Below are 26,797 nucleotides of genomic sequence, written 5' to 3'. Positions count from 1 at the left end.
CACTTCCTGCACCAGTAGTTCTAGTTCTAATTTTGTTATGCATGCTTCTTGCATTGGTGTACAGAAATTTTAGTTGTTTCCGCTTGGCTTTGCCCAGATACATCACCTGATTAGGTATAGTCATTCTACTGCCAGTATTGCCTACCTGACTGCTAATGTGATTGGTATTGGCACTTTCTTTCCTCTTGTTGTCCCTTCTCCTACCCCCTGTTTTTCCTTTCTCCAGTGCTGTATACTCTTTTACATGATTTTCCTCCCCCTCAATATTAGCTATTTTCTTCATCCAGAAGTCTACCCTCCCTGTTCGCAGGTCCAGCATTCATCTGCAAATCTCGAGGTTTCTCTCGAGACTCCTTTCTCCTTCCTTACATCTGTTTGAATCCCCTTCAAAATTCAACTGCAATTTTTAGCAGCATCCCCACACCTCAGATTTTCTCTTCCTATCAGCAAAAAGAAGAACAGGAGGACTTGTGGCACCTTAGAGACTAACAAATTTATTAGAGCATAAGCTTTCGTGGACTACAGCCCACTTCTTCGGATGTAGTCCACGAAAGCTTATGCTCTAATAAATTTGTTAGTCTCTAAGGTGCCACAAGTCCTCCTGTTCTTCTTTTTGCGGATACAGACTAACACGGCTGCTACTCTGAAATCTTCCTATCAGGTGGCTCTTCATACAAACAAAGCACCTTTTAGATACCCTGTCCAGAATAAGGTACCTCCTACAGCTTCCACATCCAGTCACCTTCGTTGCCTCTTCCATTCCTCAGGTCACTACCACTGCTGCCTCTGATGCTGTCATGGCCTTTTGTCCTAAGTTACTTTCAAAAAGGGTTGCAGGGGAGGAGAAAAGAAAAACAAACCAACAAAAACACCACACACACCTTGCAACACCAGTTTTATCTTTGGCATTTTAACCTCCACCACAGAATTCCATAAGTAAAAATGAATCCAGTCTCATTTCTTATTGCATCACTTCTCAATTTCCACACATGCAGTAACTGCCAATTGTAGCCTTTGAAAAGTTTAGAGTGCAAATTGCACCAGTCACTAACAGCAGGCTCTTTGCTCAGGTAGCTATATAAGATTATTAATGATGAGATTGATGGGCACACACAGAAACAATACACCGATACAAGCAAGCAAATATAATTGCAATCATACAAACATATAATAAAGCAAGATAAATATAACAAAACAACCCCCTACACAGTGAATACTCATAACCTTATGGAGACCCTTAGAAATAAAGATGGGAAGAAAAGCAAATGGAGAACACCGTAAGTGGGCTTCACAGTACTAAGTCTACTACTATGCTACCATCCCTGATGTACCAACTAAAGGTTGGATTTACATCTTCTCTTTACATCTCCTTTCCCTGAACACCAACACATGTTCAGTGACCACATTTAGATTGTTTTCTGGCCTTCAGTTCACGTATGGCTGTCAGGGAAACTATAATTGGGGTTTTGATTATTGACACAAGCCAAGTGCATTGATACCTTTCCCAATTTTTCTTGTACATCAATGTGGTTAACCTCATGATTATACATATTAAAAATCCCCCCACAATCTATACATCTGTGATGTACTTGTTTATCACAAGCTACATATTTCAAAAGCTCCAATAAGCCTTATAACACTAGGTCAAGTAATTATGCTACCTGCAAGGGCTTGCTAGGCCTCATACTAACCACTGTATCTTACTAGGCCTTAATTAACTTATTGCAAAACCTATTTTATTTACTTATTATATTTGTGTCCCCCTGTTTGCATTATAGTATATCTTAAGCAGCTTATTTGAACATACAGACTACTGTTATTCTTAGGTATAGATCTCCCAACATCAGGTCAGAGTCCAAAAGTCAACACGTTAAAAGTTCAAAGCATACACAAACTACCTCCCACTAGTATCTGCAGTGGCAGTTATTTCTCCATATTTCCACAGAAAAAAATGCTTTTTTGTTTTTCTGTAGCACTCATTACCTAAGATCCCAGCACCTCATATACTAGTGATGTTAGGTCACAGGTAGGGAAGTATATTTTACAGATGGGAAAATGAGGCAGAGAGATTTCCTTACGCTAAGTCACACAGAAACTCTGTGGTAAAGCTGGAAATAGAATCCAACTCTCTGTTGTCTCAGTCTAGTTCTTTAAACATGAGAGCATCCCTCTATGTCAAATATTACTCTGAGTAAATAATACACCGCTAATGGCTAGTACCGTACCTATTGCCCATGTGTATTTCTTGGTGCAAAATTTCCATTCACCAACCTTCCCACTTACTTGGGTCTGGGTTACACTGTAGTTTTAATATATTAAATAGAAATGAAATAAATGGAAGGTATATATACACAGAACGCTTCACTCCTGTCAGTCTATTTTATAATCAACATTCACTGGAGTTGAGGAAGAAATATTTGCTTGTCCTGGGCTTAGAAAGGACCACATAATTTACTGTTCTGCTGTAATTCATTGTTCCTCTGACAGGAAAGTGATCTTCAGAGGATAAAATATCCATCCATCAGTCAAGATAGTTGACTAGATAGACAACTGATCTATTCTGGTATCTCTGTTCCTCTGTAAAAAAAACTTATCAAATACATTTCAGTGTAGAAACTGAAAAGGTAAAAAAGATGGAGCTACCCAAACTAAGTGACAGAAATAACATATTTTTGTGGCAGTTATGTTTTCTAGAAATGCTCAGTTCAGACTTTCTCCTTGAGTCTGGTGGACATCTGCATTCACAGATCTATCACACTTTAGATCAGCATGTAGTAATACCATTGCTATGTCTCTTAAAAGTCTATTACAGGAGTAAAAGAAAAAGAGAAGAAAAAGTATTTCTACGGTCTCAAAAACACTGGACTGGAACAACTAAGTAAGTCACAAGAATCTTATGAGAGGTAGACAAAAGCATAGGGCAAATATTCTGATATCAAACAAATGCAATCCCCTTGTGTATTTCCACCAGTTCCTATTCTATTTTGTTCAGTCATAGAAATAAGCCACTGCTCAGCGAGGACTAAAAAAAGTTTTTCCTCAATGAGTCAAAGTAGGGTAAATGAGAAAAGGACACGAGAAAAAAATTCACATATGGGATTCCACTTCAATTCACTTCTGGTTCATTTGCAACTTCTGCCCCTATAAATCCAAGCAGTCAGACAGAGCAGTCTGTCTGCATATAAGCTTGTTATCTTCTAGTTTGAGATCTGAAAGCATCTCAGGACAAGTGCACCTTGGTAATATAGACACAGATGGTGAAATCCTCACCTTGCTGAAGTCAATGGGAGTATTGCCATTAACTTCAATGGCACCAGGATTTCAAATTTGAAGAGGTAGAAAAATCTGTGTCTAATATTTCTGTAGCCGATAGAAATTTACCACTAAACATTACCGCCTGCAAATGATGTTTCTGCACCAAAATGGAATGACCCTTGCTAATGCTATACTGTTCTTTATAGTTAGATGCCATCTAGTGTTCATGTAACAGTGCTTTTTGGTCCCAATTGGTCCATTGTTGTACTAGGAGTCGGAGCAACCAAATGATCATTTAGTTATATCAACAGTAGATTTGAAATCTGTTGATATGACCAAATGAATAATCTTATGGAAGGAATGCATTTAACTATTCATGCATGTGCGTATCTCCATAGTACAGCAGTACTTATATCCTATTCATGTCAACCAGTGTGTGAGAAAGTAATCTGTGAAGGCTCACAAATTGGAGCGGGGGAGGATGGAAGGAATAGAGACTATTCATTCACAAAATTCTACATAAAATTACTTAGTCTAATTGGTGACTGAAATAGTCTAATTGGTGACTGAAAACTTATTGTATCTCTCAAATATCATAGATTTTGTACAGTTATTTGGATTTGATGTAGAGAAACTATTCAAACAAGCTACTCATGAGATACAGTATGGAGAGGTGGTAGAGATAGATAAGGTTGTATATACATTTCTGTATAAAGCTGAATTTTGCCCTCTTTCTAAAATCTACACAGAAAAGTCAGATAAGCCTGAAAACTGGTTGTGAGGAGCTGAGGGACAATTCTACATGACTATGAAGACAGATTACAGTAGGGCCTAGTTGTACCCATGCCATGTGCTTTTTTCAGGGAGCATATTTTTGTAGTTTAAATTGAAGGCTTCAAGCAAGCTGAAGACTAAATGAGACGTCAGTGATCATAGTCCATTCATAAATACTCCCAAGAAAAAAAACAAACACAAACCTGGAGGCAGAAGCACTTATTTTTGTATGCACAAACCAAGCAAAATGCTATCATTAATATTTGTGGTCATGTACCCAGCAGGAACATAAAATATAATTAATACAACTAAACAGCAACTATAACAATCTTAGTAAGAGTACAAAATGCATCTGATCAGAAATTGAGTTGTGTCCAGATGTGAATAGAAAACCAGCCATGTTAGTAAAATTATTTAGTTAACAAGGGCTAAATTAAAGCTTGCTCATACCTCTCTCTCTCTCTCTCTCTCAGAACATTAAAAATGGAATACAATGGGTATAAAGTACAAATAATACGTTCCTAGTTCCCAGAAAAGAATATGAATCTCAGTGGCCTTTTCTCCAATTCAATGGAAGATCCTCTATCCCAAGTGCATGGAAATGGGGTTGTGTAGTTAAGGCGGGGAAACGGCTGAAGAAATAGTTACTCTTTGGTATCCTTCCCTTTAAACATGGGGATGGTAGATATATATCTCCACAAGTGGCTTAGTCCTACTGTAAACTGCATTAATTCCTGCTCTACACCTGCCTCCCCGTGTAGGTGAAAAGGGGAAGTCAATGGCTGCCTAACAGCTGTGCTCCCAGGGGAAGGAGATGGCAACCCACAAAGCGCCTGGCTCACTGCAGGGCTCTTGAATCATTTCCCTGCAGTATTCACATCGTGTGAAGGCCGTTCCTCTGCCTACCTTCGTGGAACCCAAACACTCTCATTCCCAACGGAAACACTGAAACGGGTTAAATTTGAAACTGAAATAGACTCTCCAACAAAGAAAACACACCAGCTGCATGTCAGCAACAGAAATGCTACTTGATTGTGTTCTTTTCCAACATTGCACACAGGCTTAAGATGTCTGCTGCCATCACATCAACCGTAAGGTAGATTGTCAAAATGGAAATTTCATTCTATACAAAGTCACAACGAATACCAAAGATGAACCTTGCAGAAATTCCTGAGCTTACTCTCCCACATTAGTAAGCGTTACCAGAGCAGGGTAGAGCACAACCCCAAAAATTCAGGAGTATTGTACAATATCAAGGGATAAAATATCATCCTACATACACAATACCATCATTTACGTTTCATAGTACAAGTGAGTACAGTTTATTGATTTTATTTGTTTAAAATCATCTGCCATACCCTAACCTTCTCTGTAATACCATCGCTAGCAAAACCAAATCATGGAGAAAATGAGACCTCTGAACTGTTGCTCTGAACACTATCTTTGGCTGAAATCTCTGGGTGGAAGGTCATTTGAACCCTTTCTGCCTGTTATGTAAAATTGTTGTTGAAAGAAAGCACAGAATGGAATCAAAGAAATGGGGTGAGCTGAGTTTCCATGGACTAAATTAGTTGTTTATTATGTTATTCTGAGGAGGTTACAAAGTAGTTATAGCAACAGACCAGAATATTCTTGAGATAAGAGAAGGTGTCCATCTAACATATGGACCATTGGGAATTTGTTTTCATTAAACATTGGTGGGAAACAGTTTCTGCCCCCAGCTGAATATTTCTGTTTTGTACATAGCTTGGCAATTTATTCAGTTTTGGGCATCCATTGGGCCCCACACCAGTGAGCTTTCTTCTTCCTGAATCAGAAAAAATATCCTAGCCAGACGAAATAAGGAAAGGGAAACAGATGGCATCACTATCTCCATGGTTGTGCCCCGAGCAACTGAAATGTGAGCCTACAATTTCTGCTATCCTATCCCCCCTCTTTGTTTATACCTCTTTTTTAACTCTCTTTTTGCCTTAAATAGGTTTATTGTCCACCTTAACCAGCCACATTAAATATAAGCCTGCAAACATTTGCTTGTGACCAGTTTAGCAAGGAAAAGTCGAATCCCAGCCAGCCAGAGTTTGCAAAAAAAAAACCAAGTACACAACAAACCCAACCTTTCTCTCATACAATCCAATCAAACGTTTGTCAGAGTCAGAGGGCTAAGGCTAGGTCCAGGAGCGGGTAAACTGTGTCTTGTGCAATGTGCAGTGCCTGGGTCTTTCAGCAATTGAACTGGAAGCACTAACACCAAAAGCTCCATTGCCCGATCGTCTGATATTCTTTTCTTACCCCCCTTAGTGTACATTGAGCTTGTTTTGTCTTTACCAAGGCACAGAATCAACAATTAATAATCAAACCTAAAATATACCATGTAAGCCAATTTTCTCTCTTTTCCTACCAAAGACATTTGAAAGAGTTCTCAAGCAAGAGTTGTTTTATTTTAAATCACTGTGCACAAAGAGAGAGAGAGAGAAGGGAGTTTGTTAAAATACTTCCTTGGCTCTTAACTTTTAAATGAGCTGGGGGGGGGGTTGTATTCTTCATTCTTTATGTTTATTTAATAAACAAATAAAATAATTTCCTGATTAGTGGTGTACAATACCCTCACCCCCCCCCCCCAAAAAAAAACCAGTACCAGAAACAAAACCCCTGAATCCAAATTGCTCTTCATGTTATGACAGTAGGAAAAGTAACAAAAAGCTAATTTTAAAAGATTAGAGAGACTTGGTAGGTGAGATGAGGTAATATCTTTTATTGGATCAGCTTCTGTTGGTGAGAGAGACAAGCTTTCGAGCTTACAAAGAGCTCTGTGCCTCTTTCACCAATAGAATGTGGTTCAATAAAAGATATTACCTAATCCACTTTGTCTCACTCATATCCTGGGACCAACATGACTACAACAACGCTGCATATAATTTTAGAAATATGTTCATCCTAAAACTCTATCCAGTTCTCACTACACTGCTGGCATGGGAACAATTATACTTTATCATAATTTGAAACCCCACTACAGGGGCCTAATATCAGGATGTGTTGTTATCGAAATTTGTTTTATAAAGAAGAACCAAAGCAATTTGGATAAATGTTAATGTCTCAGTGTGTGGCATTCAGCATATGGCAATCCATGGTTTATATTGTCAGGACTATATACATAGATACAGAAAGGGTAACATCAACTTATGACAACTACATTATTCTGATACTGCAAATCTAAGTTTCTAAAGGCTTCAGGGCTCTACAGTATGTCAAACATGGTTACATTCTCATGCTTATTGGCCCCTAAATGTGTATTCTAATTATGTAAATACCTACATTTTACATAAAACTCTGACACTAACTCTTCAATGACTACTGCAATGAAATGGGGTGCAACTCTTGTGTTCATACACAGAGAGCATAAAATGGGGTCCAGAATACTGGCTAAGGGGCTCAGATGGGAGTGGAAAGCTTGGTATGCCTGGAGCAGAGAAATGAAATTCCAGTAATGCTTCTCCTGTCTCTTTCCACCCACTTACCCAGTTCAAATGGGGCATGAACTTAATTTACATTGCCACAGATGCTAGGCTTTATTTTTGAAAATCCATCCAGCTCAGAAAAGAAATAAATTAGAAACAATATATTCCATCAACTACATGTAAATATACTCAGGATGAATAGCCATTTGGATACTATTCACAGCTCTGAATCCTGCCCTCAACAGTCACGGTTGATAAACACACAGTACATGGGCTTTTGACTGCTTGCATTTGTTTGGAAGGCATAGTGTCCAGTTACTATTGGTCAGATCATTATATTAGGTATCAGTGCTTCCTCTTAATGAGTGAAGGCCTGCCACAGTTTTAATCAGTCTGTATCTGGAAATCCTACACACAGGTCAATGGCTATGCTCTGGAGAAACATAGGCAGCAGAATATGCATAACATAATTTGCATGGGCTACAATTGCGACTTGCTCCACTCTACTGTGGGGCTTTTGTTAGAGTCCTTAGTCCCACATCTTTTCGGAGAAGTCTGTCTCGTGAATCCAGACAGTAGAAGCACAACCCTCTGAGGCTTGATTACGTGAACCATGAAATGTGGGCTGTCTAAACCAAGTGACTATGCATAAATACTACTGTGAATTGTTGGAAGGGTTTCATGTGAGATCCACAGTTCAATAACATTTCCCCATAATATTGTTTCTGCTGTCTCTTATTGATCAATATAAAACAATCTTATTGATAAAATGAGAACTTATGAATGGAAGCTGCTATATAACAGCTAAGTACTATTGCCATTATTATTAGCACTCTCTTTTCAAAGCCCTTTACAAACATTACCTAACATTAACCACAGAAGACCCCCCTTAGATAGGCAAATATTCTCATTTTCCAGATGGGGAAATTGAGGCAGAACAGCTGGATAACTTTTCTTGTGCCACTGAGGGAGGTTGTTTCTCCCAGTCCTGTGATCAGACCACACTTTTCTCATTACATCTTACATTTTTAAAGCAACCTTCATATGGTCATAAGGTAAAATTAGCACTGAAGCACATAAAATTCTTTAAAGCATCACTTCACAATGCTAAACAGAGCAAATAACTTTCCATGTGAATCTGGATGTTAAAGTCCCAACAGTCTGCATGTTCCAAGCTTAAAATGGCAATGTGAAAAAGCCAGGGAAGCAAAGTAGCATAAAGCAATAACACAGCTGACTTCAAATAATATTTGGGATTATCAATTCATAAACATCTATTTTTGTTATTTCATACTTATATTGCAGTAGTGCCCAAAGATCCTAATTATGATCAGGGCCCCATTGTGCTAGACAGACATGAAGACAGTCTCTGCCCCTAATAGTCTAAGAAGGAAAGTGGCATACAAAAGGTGGTAGGAGAAGAATATATATAATTTAAATACATTTGTATTTTCTGTTATTAGAAATAATAAAGACTGAGTCAATAACCCATCTCCCTCTGAACCTCATGATCATTTATTTGCCAATTTCTTATAGGCCTCACAGTAGAGGTAGGTCATGAGAACAGATCTGAATGAGGAGAATGAATTCACCTCATGGACCAATTCAGTGCTAAGAGGCAGCATGGAAGAAGGTGTTTATGTGAGAAGGTGACAGACAGAGAGATGAAAGTAGCACCCTTTGTGGAGCGACGGAGAGTGATAAGAAGCAAGAGTGGGCAAGCAGCAAAAAATACAAATATGTCAAGGTCCCTAGAGATGAGGTCTAGGAATTTGAACTTGATGTGGAGAGATTCAAAGAGGGGGTGATGTCTTCAGAGTTACTGGCAAAGGGATGGTGTGAACAGCTATATTTTGGAAAGACTGATATGAATGTCAGAAAGACCAGGAAGAAAGGGGTTACAAAAGATGAGATTTGAGCTAAGGGCCTGGAAGAGAATTTTGTCTGTGTGGACAGGAAGAGGATGACAGATCTTAGAAGTGTATCTTAGAGATGCATTCTGAGTTTAAAAATGTAAGGAAGAATAAATACCGGAAAAAAGCATAGCCATAAATATATGAGACCTACAGTGTAATAAAGGGCAAGGCCATAGGTTGACCAAAGTCAGGAGAGCAAATTCTGAGGACATATATTGTTCAACAATGGAGATGGGCTTGAATCAAACCTCTGGATTCAAGTAACTTCAAACAAGATCAAATCCAAAAGTAGGAGAAGTGGATGAAATATAATTCTGTTCAGGACCAGGCAAGATGGCTGAAATATCACAAGAACAGCTTGGCCATCCCACCCACAATGGTGAAGGGAATTATTTGGTGTGGAGATAAAGCAATTCAAACATACTAGATGCAGATTTCAATACTGAATACCTGTATACAGAAGGATATTAAGTTCCATCATTTAGGTTGTGTAAACACAGATTTGAGGATAAAACATAACTCTTTGTTTTATTGTCCAGTCTTAGATATAATTTATTAACCAAACAAAAATGATTTGCCTTTCACAGAACTCTATGGGCCAAATGTCATAGGAAAAAAGGCATGCACACTGGTGCACCTCGGTTCCTACTTTTCTCTGCCTGTGGCACATAACAATCTAGTCTCCTGTGGGCTGTAACACTTTGGTCTAATTTCAGGCATTGGGTTTAGTGTGTAAGTGCTAGGTGATGCTGGTGGCCTGTGATATACAGGAGGTCAGACTAGATCAGAGGTTGGCAACCTGCAGCTCCGGAGCCGCATGCGGCTCTTTGCAGGCTGCCTGCCTGCTATGGCTCCACGCTGCTCCAGGAAGCAGCCAGCTGCTGCCCCCACCCCCAGCACCATCCTCACAGCTCCCATTGGCCAGAGCTGCGGGGGCTGTGCTTGCGGACATGGGCAGCACACAGAGACCCACTGCCCCTCTCACCCAAGGAGCATGCAGAGATTTGCCAGCAGCCAGCTGCTTCCGGGAGCAGTGTGGGCCATGGCAGGTGGTCAGGCAGCCTGCCTGAGCCCTGCTGTGCCACCGGCTGGGAGCTGCCTGTGGTAAGCGCCTCCTGGCCAGAGCCTGCAGCTTGCACCCCCTCCTGCACCCCAACCCCCTGCCCCAGGTCAGAATCCCCTCCTGCGTCCAAACCCCCTCCTAGACCCCGCACCTCCTCCTGCACCCCAATCCCCTGCCCCAACCCGGAGCCCCTCCTGCACCAAACTCCATCTTAGATCCCACATCCCTCACCCCCTCCTGCACCCCAATCCCCTGCACCAGCTCGGAGCTCCTTCCTGCACCAAACTCCCTACCAGAGGTCAGTTTATTCCATCACCTATTTTGTTTATTTAAGTCAGAATTTGTTTGTCATCTGCTGTATACCTGCTAGCTTTGTGTATGTGTAAAAGTAGCTTTGCGTGTGATGCAGCTCTCAAAATATTTTGGTAAAAGACAAAAAAATGGCTCTTCTTCTTTGAATGGTTGCCGACCCCTGGGCTAGATGATCTAGTGGTCCCTTCTGGGCTTAGACTCTTTGACGCTATTTGCACAAAATATGCACACAAAATTAGCTGGATTCTAATATTTGCGTAGGCTTCTATGATCTTGTAAATTTTTAAAAAAATCAAAACAAAACAATCTTTTCTGTGTCTGCACAGAAGGGAGGTTTCAAGAACATCAAGAAAGCATTCCTAAATATCTTAAACTATGAAAAAGACCAAAAGGTTACAGTTATCTGATTAACATTTATAATACAAATTAATTTAAATTTTGCAAGTTGACTTATGGTAATTTGTGGTGGAAAGAACATACATTTTTCAAACAAAACGAATTCTTATAAAAAGTGCAGGGGTATGCTTATATGTATAATTTGTATAATTGCATAATAGCTGCAGAACAAAAAGTTGTAGGAATACTCTGAAAAAACACTGAGCAACCAGAACATTCCTATCAACATAACATCTTCAACACGTGAGCATCTCCCTTTTGGAGATTCTAAAATGTTTTTGAAATAGTCCTGAACGACTGAATGGCTCAGAGCCTGCCCCTGTTGATCATTTCTACATTAGTGGCAGAAAATGTCTACCATTTCAAATGTGTTTAATGCTCTGTGCAAAATATTTGGTGGTATCAGTCAAGTTCCCTAGTACACAAGGGGACACATCACAAGTAGCATTAAGATCCCAAGCAATGTGCTTACGCACATACTTAATATTATGCACCTACTTAAATCAATTCATATTCATCAAAGCACTTTAGCACGTACTTAACTTAAAGCCTATGCAATGATCACATCGAAGTCAACTGAACCACTCACATGCTTAAACTTAAGCAAATGCTTAAGTGCTTTGTTGTGCTTAAATGACAACCTTGTTAGGAAACTGAGCAGGACGGACAAAAGCATGGAGAATAAATTACTTTACCCACAGAGATAGCCTCTTCCAGGAATGGATAGAGTTTTACTAGCAGGGTTGTGTGCAGAAGTTTGCATTCTAATAGCACCAGTCCTAGTTGTGTGGGCATTCAAGAAAGACAGATACTATGGCAACCCCTTCCTATAGTTCCACTGGCACTGCAGGAGTCCTGGGTCTTTTCAAACAACTAGAGCCATCAGCCTGAAGTAAGTATACTATTCCCTAGCGTGTGAAAACCACCCGTAGAAATATCTATAAAAATAAAACTGAAAATCTGTGGACACTGTGCTGAACATGTATTTGTATACAGTGTTTGGAGAATAGTTTGCAGAAATGGGGGAAAGAAAACCCTCTTCGGGTGGTGAAAGAGTATCATCTCTGGGTAAAACTTTTAGAAAACTCATGCCATTCAACAACATATCTTTGAGGCAAGGGCTGGGGAGGAGAGGACTGCTACTATGTTGCAGGATCATAGCTAGCACTGAATGCCTCCTTGTACTATCAGAGATTACGGGTCAGTGGGCTTGATTTTCAGAGGGAGCATTTTGCCGGTCTTTGGAATCTAGCACCCTAAGCAGTTGCCTGCCCTACTTACTCTTAATACTGCCACTGATTGCTGATACCCATTATGCACCTGTTGGGTAGAGTAACAGCAGACTTCATCCCTCAGGGCTATCAGTCTGATAGTGCACCTTGCACAATTAAAAAAAAGATATATTTGTTTTTAAAGAAGTAGACTTTTTATACTACTACAAATTTGCAGAAGTAGGTAGCTATTAGGGGAACTAAGTGATATTTACACTGATTCCAGAAAACATCATCTTTTGCTGTCTAAGATGACAATATTCATATTTTTATTATCTCTGAGCACCAGCTGTGGGTACAAAGCTACCCTGAGGAGTTTTGAATTATTTTCTGCACATTGTACTACCATGGCTATACTGCATCAAAAGACAAAAGTCATTCTTTTCCTGGCATACCACAGCATGTAAGAAAAGATCAGGCATACTGTCTCAACAAGATTTTTTTTAAATAAGTACAGTTGTTTGACAATGTGACAGACAAGGCAACTTCCCACAATCTCTTTGGGAGACTATATTGCATTGAGTGTATGAATGGTTTTTGTATCATTGTGGACCGGGATTGTATGCACTCCATGAGGGGAGGGTTATTACAGTTCCTCCAGGAAGTGAAAACAGTAGTGGATGATTAAGGCAAATTGTTCAGCTTAGAACACTTCCAGAGATGTACCACCACCTCCTGGGAAGACTTGCATATTCTGGTTTAAAATGGATTTTCTAGAGACCAATGGACAAAGAAAGACATCAGGATAGATAGCCCAAGCTTAAATGGACTTGGGGCCTTCATTCTGATTACTCATCTAACGACTGATATGAACTTGTAACCACAGGGAAAAAACAGTTGTGGGGTTTGAAGGACTGACGCCTACCAGAGCCCTGTGCTGGAGTTAGGGGTTATCTCTGGTAAGCTTTTTAGCATGTGTGTAGGTTCTTTTATTGTTTTTCTGATGTTTTCTCTGTAATGCTTGTCCCTTAAGAATAAATGTGCTTGCTTATAAAGAACTGTGTAGTAACGTGTAACTATTGTCAACACACTGGTTAAAGCCCTAGGAGAAACCAAAACGCAAGTGCTGGCTTTTTAGGAAGACTGGCTTGCTGGAGATATTGCAGTGTAGATCAGGGAGTTGTACAGCCTTAAAACCACTAATCAGAAGGGAATGAGATGCTCATCTCCACCCAAGAGAGGTGACAACCGGGAGTTGGAAACCATTAAGTGGGTGCTCTTGTTGGACCACGGAGGAGGAATACAGATGTGATTACCCTGAAACTATGACATAACTGTTGTTAGCATGTGAGGGATATATGACAGTTTGAATTGACATAAGTGTCAACAGCATTGAAAGCAAGTACTATAGAAGGCAAGAGCTCAGCGCAAAGTCTCAGTCATTTCGGGAAAAGAATAGTGAAAAGAGAGAGGGGGAAATGAGTTATGAACAGCTGAAAAAAGTCACCTGTTTTAGTTATGCAGAGACAAGCAGCTCAGCACTGAGGAGTGGATGAAGGCACAGTAAGTCAACTTGAAGAGCGTGGGAAGGGGTGAACTGACAAGGTATCTCCTCCTACCTAGCTATGTACATAGGAATGGAAATAGAGCACTGCTTTTTTATCTGTCTCTGTTCTTTGTAGGGATTGAGTTGTCCTCTATTCAGTAGAGAGAAATGCATGCAAAATGGTAAATAAGTAGTCATCTAATTTTACCGGTCTATGAATTTAACTTGAATGAGGTCCACACCTTTCTGAATATGAGGAAATGTCATCTGTCAATAGCAGTTAGTTAAAAATAAAGGGGGAAAGGGGGTGAGGAAGAAGAGGCAGAGAGAAAAAACTAGTCAGAACCTTCCAAATATGAACTCCTATGTTCCTCTGAATGCTGAACAGTATACAACCTGTTAACTTTCTACAGATGTTATATCTGCATCAGAAAGGAATGGTTCTATTTTTAGCCATGAACATTTTCCAGTTAAAGAAAGGCAAAGTAAAGCCATTGTAATTAAATGTAATAGTTTTGTACAGCAATACTGTCATGTTGCCTCCCATTAGTGAATGGAAAATGTAGTGGTACTAAGAATCCTGTTGCTGAAGGCAATTACACAACTGAACTGCTTTACCAGTTTGGTATTTTTAATCTGCTTTTTTAGGGGAAACATGCTATCTATTTGGGTTAATTTTCCTTGTACCATTAGAGACACGACATTTCAGTGTAATAGTTTTGACATAATATGGTAGCTGAGATTTGTTTTTATGAACTTGTATCATAAGCCTTTCAGAAACCATGAATACAATGAATTTAAATTATCTTTTAAACATACTGCTAGAGTACAAAAGGAATAGGGGAGGGAAAGAGAGAGAGAGAGAGAGAGAAAGAGAGAGAGTAACCTCTTCACAGTTACCTTTGATGTTTGCATTCCATTATAAAACTAATTTTGCCACCCACTTGACCCTTCCACCCACCTATATTGCATACACTCTTTGTCAGTGGACAAATTTTTTGTCCAAACTTAAGGTGATTCAGTAAGCTAGCTTTAAGATACAAGATTCAGAAATAAATAAGTCTTAATTCTTGAAGCTTCTTCTAACACAGGGGTCGGCAACGTTCGGCACGTGGCTCGCCAGGGTGCTTACCCTGGCGGGCCGGGCCAGTTTTATTTACCTGCTGACGCGGCAGGTTCAGCCGATCGCGGCCCCCACTGGCCGCGGTTCGCCGTCCCGGGCCAATGGGGGCGGCGAGAAGCCGCGGCCAGCACATCGCTCGCCCACGCCACTTCCCGCCGCCCCCATTGGCCCAGGATGGCGAACCGCGGCCAGTGGGGGCCGCGATCGGCCAAACCTGCCGCGTCAGCAGGTAAATAAACTGGCCCGGCCGCTAGGGTGCTTACCCTGGCGAGCCGCGTGCCAAACGTTGCCAACCCCCGTTCTAACACATTTCCCATAATGTATCTCAAACAATTGCTTGTCCTAGAAATTTCAAATGAGGTTTATTTGAAAGATATTAGTGAGTTATAGCTCACATGACCATTAGGAGATGGAGAAAGGCATTTTGGGACATTATTCCCTGGCAGGTAGGACAGTCAGAAGAGTCTGGAAGATTTTTAAAGGCTTGAAATGACTTATTAATGACTGATTCCTTACTTGGTTACACTGATTGAGATGTGAGTGTAGCTCTACAGAAGACAATGGAGTTATAACAATGTTACAGTGGAATATCAGTCTGTCTCCACTTTGGAGATTAGCTTACATTTTGAAGGCTACTGTCAAGGAGGTGTGTCACAGTTCCACCCACTGCCTACTAGCCACCAGCAGCCAGGGGAATTAACTAAATCACCTGCTTCTGGCATCACTTCCTTCATACCATAGCCTACCCAATGTCCTAGATAGGACAAACACAAGTCTTCAATCCCTAGGAACTCCCCTTTTAGCTCCATAGCTATGTGAGTAGAGCTCATTCCAGTACCCTGAGCCAACTCATCTCCTTTCCACTTCTCACTGGAGGAACAGAATCCCATTGGGGGGGATGTTTCCTGAAGAGATTTAGTGTACTGAGGCTCACAACATATTGCGTTGCCATGGTTACATGACTTACTGTACCACTGTTCCCTTCGTGGGATCTCTGAATGTGCCCCTCTAGGTCTTGAATCTCTTGCTCTTTCCTGTCTCAGCGTGGAACCCTTTGATTAGGGCCCTACCAAATTCACGGCCAGGAAAAACGCTTCACAGACTGTGAAATCTGGTCTCCCCCCGTGAAATCTGGTCTTTTGTGTGCTTTTACCCTATATTATACAGACTTCATGGGGGAGACCAGTGTTTCTCAAAGTGGGGGTCCTGACCCAAGAAGGGGCTGCAGGGGGGTCACAAGGTTATTTTAGGGAGGGCCGTGGTATTGCCACCTTTATTTCTGCACTGCCTTCGGAGCTGGGCAGCCGGAGGGTGGCGGCTGTTGATCGGGTGCCCAGCTCTGAAGGCAGCACCCCACCAGTAGCAATGCAGAAATAAGGATGGCAATACCACACCATGCCACCCTTATTCTGCACTGCTGCCTTCACAGCTGGACTGCCAGAGAGTGGTGGCTGCTGACCAAGGGCTCAGCTCAGAAGGCAGCAGCACAGAAGTTAGGGTGGCAATACCATACCATGTCATCCTTACTTCTGTGCTGATGCTGGCAGCGGCTCTGCCTTCAGAGCTATGCTCCTGGCCAGCCACTCTCTGGCCGCCCAGCTATGAAGGTAGTGCCACCACCACCACCAGCACAGAAGTAAGGGTAGCAGTACTGCAACCCCCTTACAGTAACCTTGTGACCCCCCTCCCCCACAACTCCCTTTTGGGGTAGGACTCCTACAATTACAACACTGTGAAAATTCAAATTTAAATAACTGAAATCATGAAATTTATGATTTTTAAAATCCTATGATCATACAATTGACCGTGAATTTGGTAAGGCCCTACTTATGATTCTTCCACTTTTATTAGACCAGGCCCAGGGCACATTACCTTGTATGTACCAACTGCTTAACATCTGCAGGTCCAACTTTTTTGGGTTTTGGGTACATGTATTTCTTCCCTTCATCAAACTGTGACCACTAAAACAGTAACCAATAGCCTTTATAAATAAAGTATTTTATTTTGGAACAAAGCATTTATTTATTTTGGAACAAAGCCCTAAAGGATTTTTACATAACAAATATCCTACTTGCAAATTTAGTTTCCCCTAATATTATGCTGAAGTACAAGTTAGGTTTCCTCTAACATTACAGGAACAGAAGAGCACAAACTTACATTCTCCTAGTAAGCCCAGATCCTCCTGTGAGTCTGTATGACGTTCAGACCTTGTCTACACTACACAGTTTTGTTGAGGCAGCTTTTGTTGACAAAACAGTGGAGGTCAGCACATCACAATGCTCCTCCCGTTAATTTAACTCTCCTGCATTGCCAACATAATAAAACCCCTCAATGAGAGGCATAGGGCTTTTTGCAATTAAGTTGAGCAACACAGTGTCAGTGTAGACACTGTGCTTGCTTATGTCACCCTAAGTGGCCACCTAGAGGTATCCCACAATGCCCATCATGACTGCTCTGGTCAGCAATTTCAACTCTGCTGCCCTGCAGCCAGATATACAGGCATAAGACCCTCCCTTTTAAAGCCCTGGGAATTTTTGAAATTCCATTTCCTGTTTGCTCAGTGTGGAGAGTTCACATAGCATCTTCCCAGATGACCATGCCAGCTTGTCGCAGCAAATGTGCTCCCATCTGGAGTACACCAGAATTGTTGGATCTGTGGGGAGAAGAGGCTGTGCAGTAACAGCTTCACCAGAAGGTAAGGGAGGCCAACCATCGCTTCTACAAGAAGCTGCATGCCATCCTTGGTGGCGACTCCACGAGCCTTGTGGACGAAGTGGTGGAAGAGGATGTGGAGTTGGAGGAGGATGGGGGACAGGCAACAGGGTCGTCTGGTGGCGTGGCAAGCCAGGACCTCTTTTTGACTCTTGAGGGACCTAGCCAGTCCTAGTACTCCAGCTCTGGCATGCCTGAAACAGGAGAGGGGAGCTCTGTTAAGTATTCATTTTGCGTTGATACTGCGCAGTTACATGAGGCAGAGCTCTCCTTTATTTCATTACGCGGTAGAAGTGGGATAAGGGATAATTAACAACTCTAGGACTGTTTGCATCTGCTTCTCATTTCCCTGTGCAGCTATGCAGTGCGGGCCCTGTGGAAAAGTGTGTGAATGCACACTGGGATGTCCCGAGAATCCTCCATAGAGATCTCTAGGAATGTTTCTTGGAGGTACTCTGCAATCCTCTCCTGAAGGTTTCTCGGTAGAGCTGCTTTGTTTCTTCCCCTCCTCCCATAGGAAACTGTGCCACGCCAACTGGCAATTTCTTCTGCAGGAACCAAATCAGGACACAGGTGAGCAGCATATGGATCCAGTCTGAAGCTGCATGCATGCAGGAGATGCACCCTTGCATCCTCGATTATCTTCATGAGCCATGGAAGTAAGGGGTAGAATGTGTCTGCCAGGATCACTATTTGCATTTCCACATACCCTGTTGGAATTTTCTGGTCTGGAAAGAAAGTCCCTGCTTGCAGTTCTCTATACAGGCCAGTGTTCCTGAAGATGTATGCATCACGCACCTTCTCTATCCACCCCGCTTTGATGTCAGTGAAAAGACCCTGGTAATCCACCAGCACCAGCAATACCATAGAGAAGTAGCCTTTTCTGTTGATGTACTCCATCACAAGGTGGTCTGGGGCCAAAATGGGGATATGTGTGCCATCTATTGCCCCACCACAGTTAGAGAATCCCATTGCTGCAAAGCCATCCACTATTTCCCGCACATTGCCCAGAATCACAGTCCTTCGTAGCAGGAGGTGATTACTGGCCCTGCACACTTGCATCACCGCAACCGCCACAGTGACTTCCCAACTCCAAACTAATTCACGACTGACCAGTAGCAGTCTGGAGTTGCCAGCTTCCACACAGCGATTGCCACTCGCTTCTCCTCTGAGAAGGCAGCTCTCATGTTGGTGTTTTTGTGCTGCAGTGCAAGGGCAAGCTCTGCAGACAGTTCCAGGACGGTGGCTTTGAACATCCCAAAGTTCTGCAGCCACTGCTCATCATCCCACACCTGCATAGCAATGCAATCTCACCACTCAGTGCTTGTTTCCCAAGCCCAACAGCTACGGTCCACTGTGTGCAGCTGCTCTATGAATGTCAACATCAATCTTGAATTGCTTCTTTCCATGGCCCACAGCAGAGTAGGCACCACAGATTCATTGTCAGAATTTTAGCTCATGAAATACTACAGGATCAGCCATGTTGTGTTCATAATGCTCACCACAATACTGGAGAGCAGTGTAGGATCCATGCTTTCAGACAGAGATGGCAGATGCACAATTTACAGGGGCAGTTGAAAAATGGCACGAAACATGGTCGGAAGGCCATGGAATGATGGGATGGAGAAAACTGCATCAGGGGATGGAAAGCCTGCCCCCATGATGCACTGTGTTCCATTCCCAGAACTCCTAGTGGCAGAAGGTGGCAAATTGCAGAGTGGGATACCTTACCCACGGTGCACTGCTCTCTCTGTCAGTGCTAGAGCACCAACTATGGATGTGCTTGGCCGACACAAGAAGCATTGTGTGAACATGCAGAAGCAATGTAATTATGATCATCAACGTAACTTAAGTCGACTTAACTCTGCAGTGTAGACCTAGCCTCGGTCAGGTTCTCCCAGTTTGAACCACCCTATTCAAACTGGTTTGGGTATTCCCTGGGAGCTACTCAGGGTACTTGTTCTATCATTATCTCTTAACAACCCTTAAGTATAAGCTATTAGGCATCTATTGGGGCTTGTCTATATGAACACTTAGTTCATAGCAAGATGGGACGTAAATCTGTCTTGCACTGGCTTGCCAAACACTGTGTGGACACTGCTGCTACACATCAAAAGTTCTCTAGTACATTTTGATCTACCCTGATTTGAAACAGGGGAGTAAAACAATGTGCACTAGTAAACTTTTAATGCATGGTAGCGGGGTCCACATGGACAGTTAATGGGTGGCAAGCTAGTGTGAGGTAGAATTATCTCCATCTTGATGCAAACTAAGTGTTTGTATAGAAAAGCTCTTAGGAAGGTCTTCCTTTCTCTTTCCCGCGGTGCGAAGACTCTGTTACACAGTGAGACCTCTAGGGTGAAATATGTACCCCTATTTATGGGACAGACACCACAATAGTGACAGATCCAGCCCTATATTAACATTCACCAAAAAGCACCCCCACATGTCACACCTGTATACTTTTGAAGGGCCTCAGGTAGGGAGAGCAGAAATCAATGTTTGGAGACAGAGAGCATGAGGAAGCTGCAGAACTGGATAAAGCTGCCCATAGGCACTGACTTCCCCTCTACCCGGGGGTGCTCGACCCCTGCCTCAGGCCCGCCCCAACTCCATCCCTTCCACCAAGCCCCCACCCCTGCCCTGTCTCTTCCCGCCCATGCTCTGCCCCCATTCCCTCCCCCACTCCACCCCTTCCCCAAGGCCCCACCCTGACCCACCTCTTCCTGCCCCCGCTCCACCTCCGCCCTGCCTCTTCCTTGTCTCTTCCTACCCCCTCTCCTTCCCCTCCCTCCCAGCCCCACTTGTAAGCCGCTGAACAGCTGTTCCGCAGTGTGCAGGAGGCGCTGAGAGGGAGGGAGAGGAGTTGATTGGCGGGGCCACCAGCGGGAAGGAAGTACTCGGGGGGGGGAGCTTGTCTGCTGGTGGCTACAGCCTTGGAGCACCCATGGGGTCGGCACCTATGAAGCGCTTCAGGAAGTGGGTAGGGAGGCATGAGAGCATGAGCAATTCCCAGGGAGGGGGAGAAAAACTTTATTAAGCTGGAATCAAAGTTGGGAACACAAATCAGTAACTTAAAGGTAATGATCCTGACAAAGATTGCAGTTATGAAAGATAAACAGTCATTAGATAGAAAGGAATTTCAGAGTTAATGTTACACTTAAGAGAAACCCAAACATTTGAAAGTACTGAAGTGCACGGTTATCCAAACAACTTTACCTCCTGCCTACAGCTATGACTGTAGAACAGTGGTGCACAAACTTTTCCTGTCACACACACCCCTTACCAGTAATGGAGTCTGTCCGTGCTCCCCCCCGTCCATTACTGCACATCCACGGCTTCCTCAGCAGAGGAGTTTGGGCTGACAGCAGAGCTGGGGGCAGAACTGGGGAGGATCTGGGGCTAGAGGTGGAGCTGGCCTGGGGGCAGAAAGGGAATGAGGACAGAGCTGGGCTGGGAGCAGAGGATGGGGGTAGAGTGGATCTTGGACTGAGCAGAGCTGGGGGCAGAGCAGGGCTGCATGGTGTTCCCTCCCAACTCCCCTTTTCAGGGCCATACACAGTCCACATAAAAGGATGCACTTTATAAATGTCATTTCAACTATTCACTTAGGGTATGTTTACATGACACAGGAAAAGTGCACTAGAAGGGTGTGATTTGTAAAATGCTCTAATGTATTGTGCTCTAACTGCCATGTGTAGGCCCTGCTGGCACACTCTAGAAGGTACATAGAGTTAATGAGAACTTGGTACCTTTTACAGTGTGTCAGCAGAGTCTACACGGGGCAGCTAGGGCACAGTATGTTAGTCTGCTTTACAAATCACAGTCCTCTGACTCATTATGGCACACTGTATAGACAAACCCTAAGAATCTCTTTGCCTCCCTTCCATAATGCAGTATGAGCACAGTATATATTACGTCGACATGCAGGTTAGGTGATAATAGAGGTGCATGTGTCTTCACAGTAATCAAAGGTGAAACATCCTGATCTTAAACTGTTAATTTAACAAAAATACAATTGTGCTCTTCAGCCTGAAGCCAGCGTCTGACAGAATGTATGCTTACATATGTACAATGATAGAGAAAAATGGTTTCTTTGAGACATAGCTAGATAATCTATCTGAATAAGAAGCTATTTTTAGTTTTCAAGAAACAATGAATTGTTCAGATGAAAGCATCACTCTTCCACTATACTCAGACAATTTTTAAGTACAACAGGTATACCCACTCCTTATGAATATGTACATAGGTTTGATGTTGATATTTTATCTGATATTAATGCTGAGTATTATTAAAATATATGTTCCTTCACTTAAACTATAATATTTTATTCCTATGTTGCTTATTTATCTAAATTACTAAATACTCTTTTTTTAAAAAAACCAATTACACTGCTATACTGGGTGAACACAAATCAATGATATTTTAACATTAAAACTAATTTTTTTAAAATACATGGCTGTAAATTCATTTGAAGCCTAATCTCTCACAAGGCTAAAATCCCTATACAATATTATAATAAATTTAAGTAAATTGTTCTATTCTTCCTCCTCTTTTAGTCGCTCTACTCCCTTGCAATATAAAATCATTGCAATATGTTGAGAACTGCATGACATTGATTCATCACCACAGTATTCATAACACATTATTAATTATCATTTTATTGATTTATATTAAGGTAGCAGCTAGGGAATGACTGAGAATAGGCCCTATTGTGCTAGGTACACAGAGTAGCAGACAATTCCTGCCCTGAAGAGCTTACAATTTAAATAGAACACACAAGCAGAGTGAATAACATGACGGCAGCAAATGTCACGTTAGTGTCATAATTCATATATATTTTTGGGGGAGGGATTGTAGGAGAGGGCTGGCCATACACAGTATTGTCAACTCTTGTGATTTTATCGTGGGTCTCATGATATTTAATGTATTTCTTTAAGTCCAGCTCCTGGAATTACGAGAAAACATGAGAATCTCAGCTTTAATTAAAAACGAAAGCATGTTTCTAGTCCTCATGGCTGCAGAGAAAAGCTTGAAAATATGACACGAGTGCACCCCAAAGACTCAGACACCAAAAGGCAAACCCCCCACCCTCCCAAAAAAACCAATATTTGCATGTGGCGGGGCAGGTATCACAGGCCAGAGGAGGCTGAGCCTCCCCAAATAGCCAGGCGTGGCCCCACCCATGAGGCCCCCTCATGCTTCACGCCACTTCCCCTGTGGCCCCAGCCCAGGCAGACTGCTCCTCTTCCCTGAAGTAGGCTGGTCTAGTGTGGGCTGGCCTGTGGCCCAGGACTGAGGGCAGCTGCGGCTGGTGCTGGGGCCATCCAGTGCTCTGGGGCTGGGACCGCTGGGGCTGAGGGTGCTGAGGCCGCGGCACCTAGTGCTCTGGGGCTAGGGCACACTCTCGGGTATGGGGGGGCCGGCGGCTGCGGTGTGGTGCTCAGGGCTCCAGCTGGGGAGGAGAGGGATAGCTCAGTGGTTTGAGCATTGGCCTGCTAAACCCAGGGTTGTGAGCCCAATCCTTGAGGGGACCATTTAGGGATCTGAGGCAAAAATCAGTACTTGGTCCTGCTAGTGAAGGCAGGGGGCTGGACTCGATGACCTTTCAAGGTCCCTTCCAGTTCTAGGAGATAGGATATCTCCATTAATTTATTTATTTTATTTATTTAGATGAAAGGGGAGGGGGAGGGATGGGACCTCAGGCAGAAGGGGTGTGGTTGGAGGCTAGCCTCCCCAAACAGGCGGTTCATGTGCCATCCATGTATATTTTTGTTTGTTTGTAAAAAGCCACTTGATTTCTAGCCCAGTGTCATAATTTCTGAATGTTTGAGATTGGCAATATTGCTAAACAGAACAACAAAGGAGAGGAAATGGGATCAGTGAAAGGAGGGAGGTGCAGGGGGCAGAGCAGAGGAGGGAAGGGCGGGAGGGAACGAAGTAGATAAGAATAGGTGGTAGGTGGAGTGAGGTTTAGGTGAATAGACTGTGAGAGAGGAAGCAAGGAGGGTGGTTGGGACAAAGAGCCAATCAAGCACAGGGGGAAAACATTGAATGTGAAACTGTGGAAAGAAGTCTGTTCACATCAGCAGTGTCAGAACCTGCTGAGGGTGCTTCTGGCTCTGCTCCAACTGGCTTCAGTTTCTTTTGGCTCATGGGGCTGGCACCTCCCTGTAATATTTTCCTTCCCTGAAGCTCACATGGGTTGGGGATGTAGGTGGTGATGCATGGGTCCTAATGCTTGGAGAGAGGGCTCCCACGCACAGTTCTGAGACACACATACTGTATATCCTTATAGCCTACTTTATTAAACAGTGTAAGTAAAGCTAGACTGAAATGCACCATATAGCATGCATTGTGTTATATATTCTTCAAATTTCAATACTTTGTTTTCCAGAATTCTTATTTTTTGTCAGAATCAAGGGATGTTTCACATTAACACTGATATTCAACCGAAGGGATAAACTTATTGTTCTCATAAGGTTGTCCATTACAGGATCTCTTATGCCCAGATTCAGGAAAGTGCCCTGGCTCAGAAAAGCAGCTAAGCATGGGTCTTTCTCAGATTTCAGCTCATTGTTTGGAACAGGAGACTTGCTTTCTGGTTTCTCTACTCCCAGTCAGTTTTTCAAATATCAGTGAACTAATCCATAACATTCCCCACTACTACAGTCTAAGAGCTCGTCTACACTGAGAAGTTTCCCAGCATAGCTATACTGGAGTAAATACTCTGCTATAGCGAGACTAGTAGAAGTCTCTATGTAGACACTCTATTTTGGAATAAAAGTAACTTTATTCTGGTTTAATTACTCTGCCTCCAATTTTGTCCCTTAAAAAATTTGGGAACGTTATCAACTCAAACAAGGGGGTAATCAAATCAAACTGGAATTAAACCTTGTCCACAGAGGGTATGTGCTGTGCCAATGACAAATATGCCACATGTTCACATACTAAAAAGTTTCTGTCCAATACTTGTACACATTATAAAATAAAGAAGGGAATATTACCCCAGCCACCAAGTGTGATTAAAAAAATACAGCTCTCATATTCCAGGACATGACAGTAGCTCCAGCTATCATTGGGGATAAGTCATTTTGCAGCAGCTATTACTAACTAAGTCTGAGGCCCGAGACACTCACCTGGGGAAGAGGGCCAGAGTCAAATGAAGTACATGAAGATTTATTGGAGTGCACCTAATACTGCCTTCCAAACTGGAGCTCATGTCATACTCTTCTATTTGTTAATCTAACTGTAATCATGCAAAGAGTTTGAGTAGAACGGACAAAAATAAATAATAGATTTCATACATGAGAAGTATTCTTCCTTCAAATCTCCAGTGTTTTAAATAGAGATTGCTCTGTGTTGGAGATGACAAAGTATTTTTTTTAATGGTGCCTGATGTGTCATTATTAAAAGCAAATGAAAGAAACAAAAAATAAGTTACAACCAGGGTTTAGACTAGATGATACTTTTGTATGTTAAACATAAATTGATACTTTTGTATCTTAAATCTACAGCAGATATTTCTAGTTTTTACAAGGATTATATTCTCCCTGTGGTTAAAGTTGCTTCTTCCTAGTCTCTCCTATTACCTGAAATGATCTTTCTGGAGCCTCTAGGCCACATTCCACTCTCTGTCAAACAGTGTAAACCTAGAGTCTCGCTGCTGGAATCATTATTCAGTAGAGAAGGATCTAGTTTTCCTAGGGTCCAATTCACCACTTTGTTACTGGAGTTTTAACTACATTAATGTAAGCCTAGTTACACCAGCATAAAACTGGAGTAACACAGCGATCGAGCAGATCCCCATTGAGGAATGAGGTTTCACTCTTCAGTACAGCTGGTTAGAAATTTTTGATGAAACTTGGAATCTAGCCATAGAGCTGTCCCTTGGACAGTCACCTGGTTGCAAGGGGGAATCATCTTATTGCATAGTGCTATCTTAGGCTAGGTCTACACTAACGGGTGGGCGGGGGTCGATTTAAGATATGCAAATTCAGCTACGCGAATAGCGTAGCTGAATTCGGCGTATCCTATTCGACTTACCCCGCTGTGAGGATGACGGCAAATCGACCGCCGCGGCTCCCCCATCGACGGCGCTTACTCCTCCTGACAAGGTGGGAGTAAGCGCGTCGATTTGGAGATCGATTTATCTGTCTAGATGAGACGTGATAAATCGATCCCCGAGAGAGCGATTTCTACCCGCCGATCCGGGCGGGTAGTGTAGACTAGCCCTTAGAGGCTCCTTTGCCTCTCTTTCTCCCTGCTGTAGCCCAGAACTTCCCTATATTTGATTAACCCCTAATTAAGGTTTTGGCCTCAAAAGTCTGCTCTGATTTATATCTGCGGACCAGTAGTGTGTTTCAAGGGTGATTACATTAGATTTCTTCCTCCCTAATAATTCCAGAAACAATAAGTTAAACATCAGACAAAGTGAGTAGAAAAGTAATAAAAATAAATTTGTCAATATGTCTAACTAAAAATCTAGGCTAGGAATTTACACAAATTTAGGGGATTATCAGTTGGGAATATATTTATTGATTAGCCCATAGAAAGGCTAAAAAGGATATCTTTATCCAAACTCTCAGTTACCTGGGCATAAAACTTAAAAATACATCTTAAGTACAGTATAATTCACCACCAGTGAGCCATGCAACTTAAAATGTGGTTCTCCCACTCCCACCAATACTTAACTTTCTTGCCCATTTTCAAATTTCTGGAAAATAGTTGAGGTTTGTAGCATGCCCTGAAGGTCATCAGATTTGAACTGTTACAGATCAAGGGGAATGGAGGGTACAAATTCCATAAGCTATGATGTCCTCACAGAGAATGATCTGCCAGAGTCATGCTCTGGTTTATACCAATGTGGCCAATTAAACAAATTAGATCAGGGGTAGGCAACTTATGGCACGTGTGCCAAAGGCGGCACGCAAGCTGATTTTCAGTGGCACTCACATTACCCCTGTCCTGGCCACCGGTCTGGGGGGTCTGCATTTTAATTTAATTTTAAAAGAAGCTTCTTAAACATTTTAAA

At 42.4% G+C, this 26,797-nt stretch overlaps 1 protein-coding gene across 3 annotated transcripts in view; it reads right to left on the bottom strand.

Moving 5' to 3' along the window:
• The window catches only part of GABRB3 (gamma-aminobutyric acid type A receptor subunit beta3), a 259,983-nt gene that overhangs the window by 67,491 nt on the left and 165,695 nt on the right, over positions 1-26,797 (bottom strand). The window contains exon 1 of one of the 3 annotated variants that reach the window (XM_065580825.1): positions 21,050-21,175. The exons of the other annotated variants lie outside the window; for them this stretch is intronic. Within the exon in view, the coding sequence (XP_065436897.1) occupies positions 21,050-21,085 (36 nt within the window). The 5' untranslated portion in view covers positions 21,086-21,175. Of the gene's footprint in view, positions 1-21,049; positions 21,176-26,797 lie in introns of those variants that run through there. 3 annotated transcript variants of the gene reach the window in all.

This window comes from Chrysemys picta, chromosome 1 (genome assembly GCF_011386835.1).
Source record: "Chrysemys picta bellii isolate R12L10 chromosome 1, ASM1138683v2, whole genome shotgun sequence".
NCBI lineage: Eukaryota > Metazoa > Chordata > Testudines > Emydidae > Chrysemys > Chrysemys picta.
Note: the sequence above shows the minus strand (reverse complement) of the source record. Positions and strands in the feature narration are given on the sequence as shown.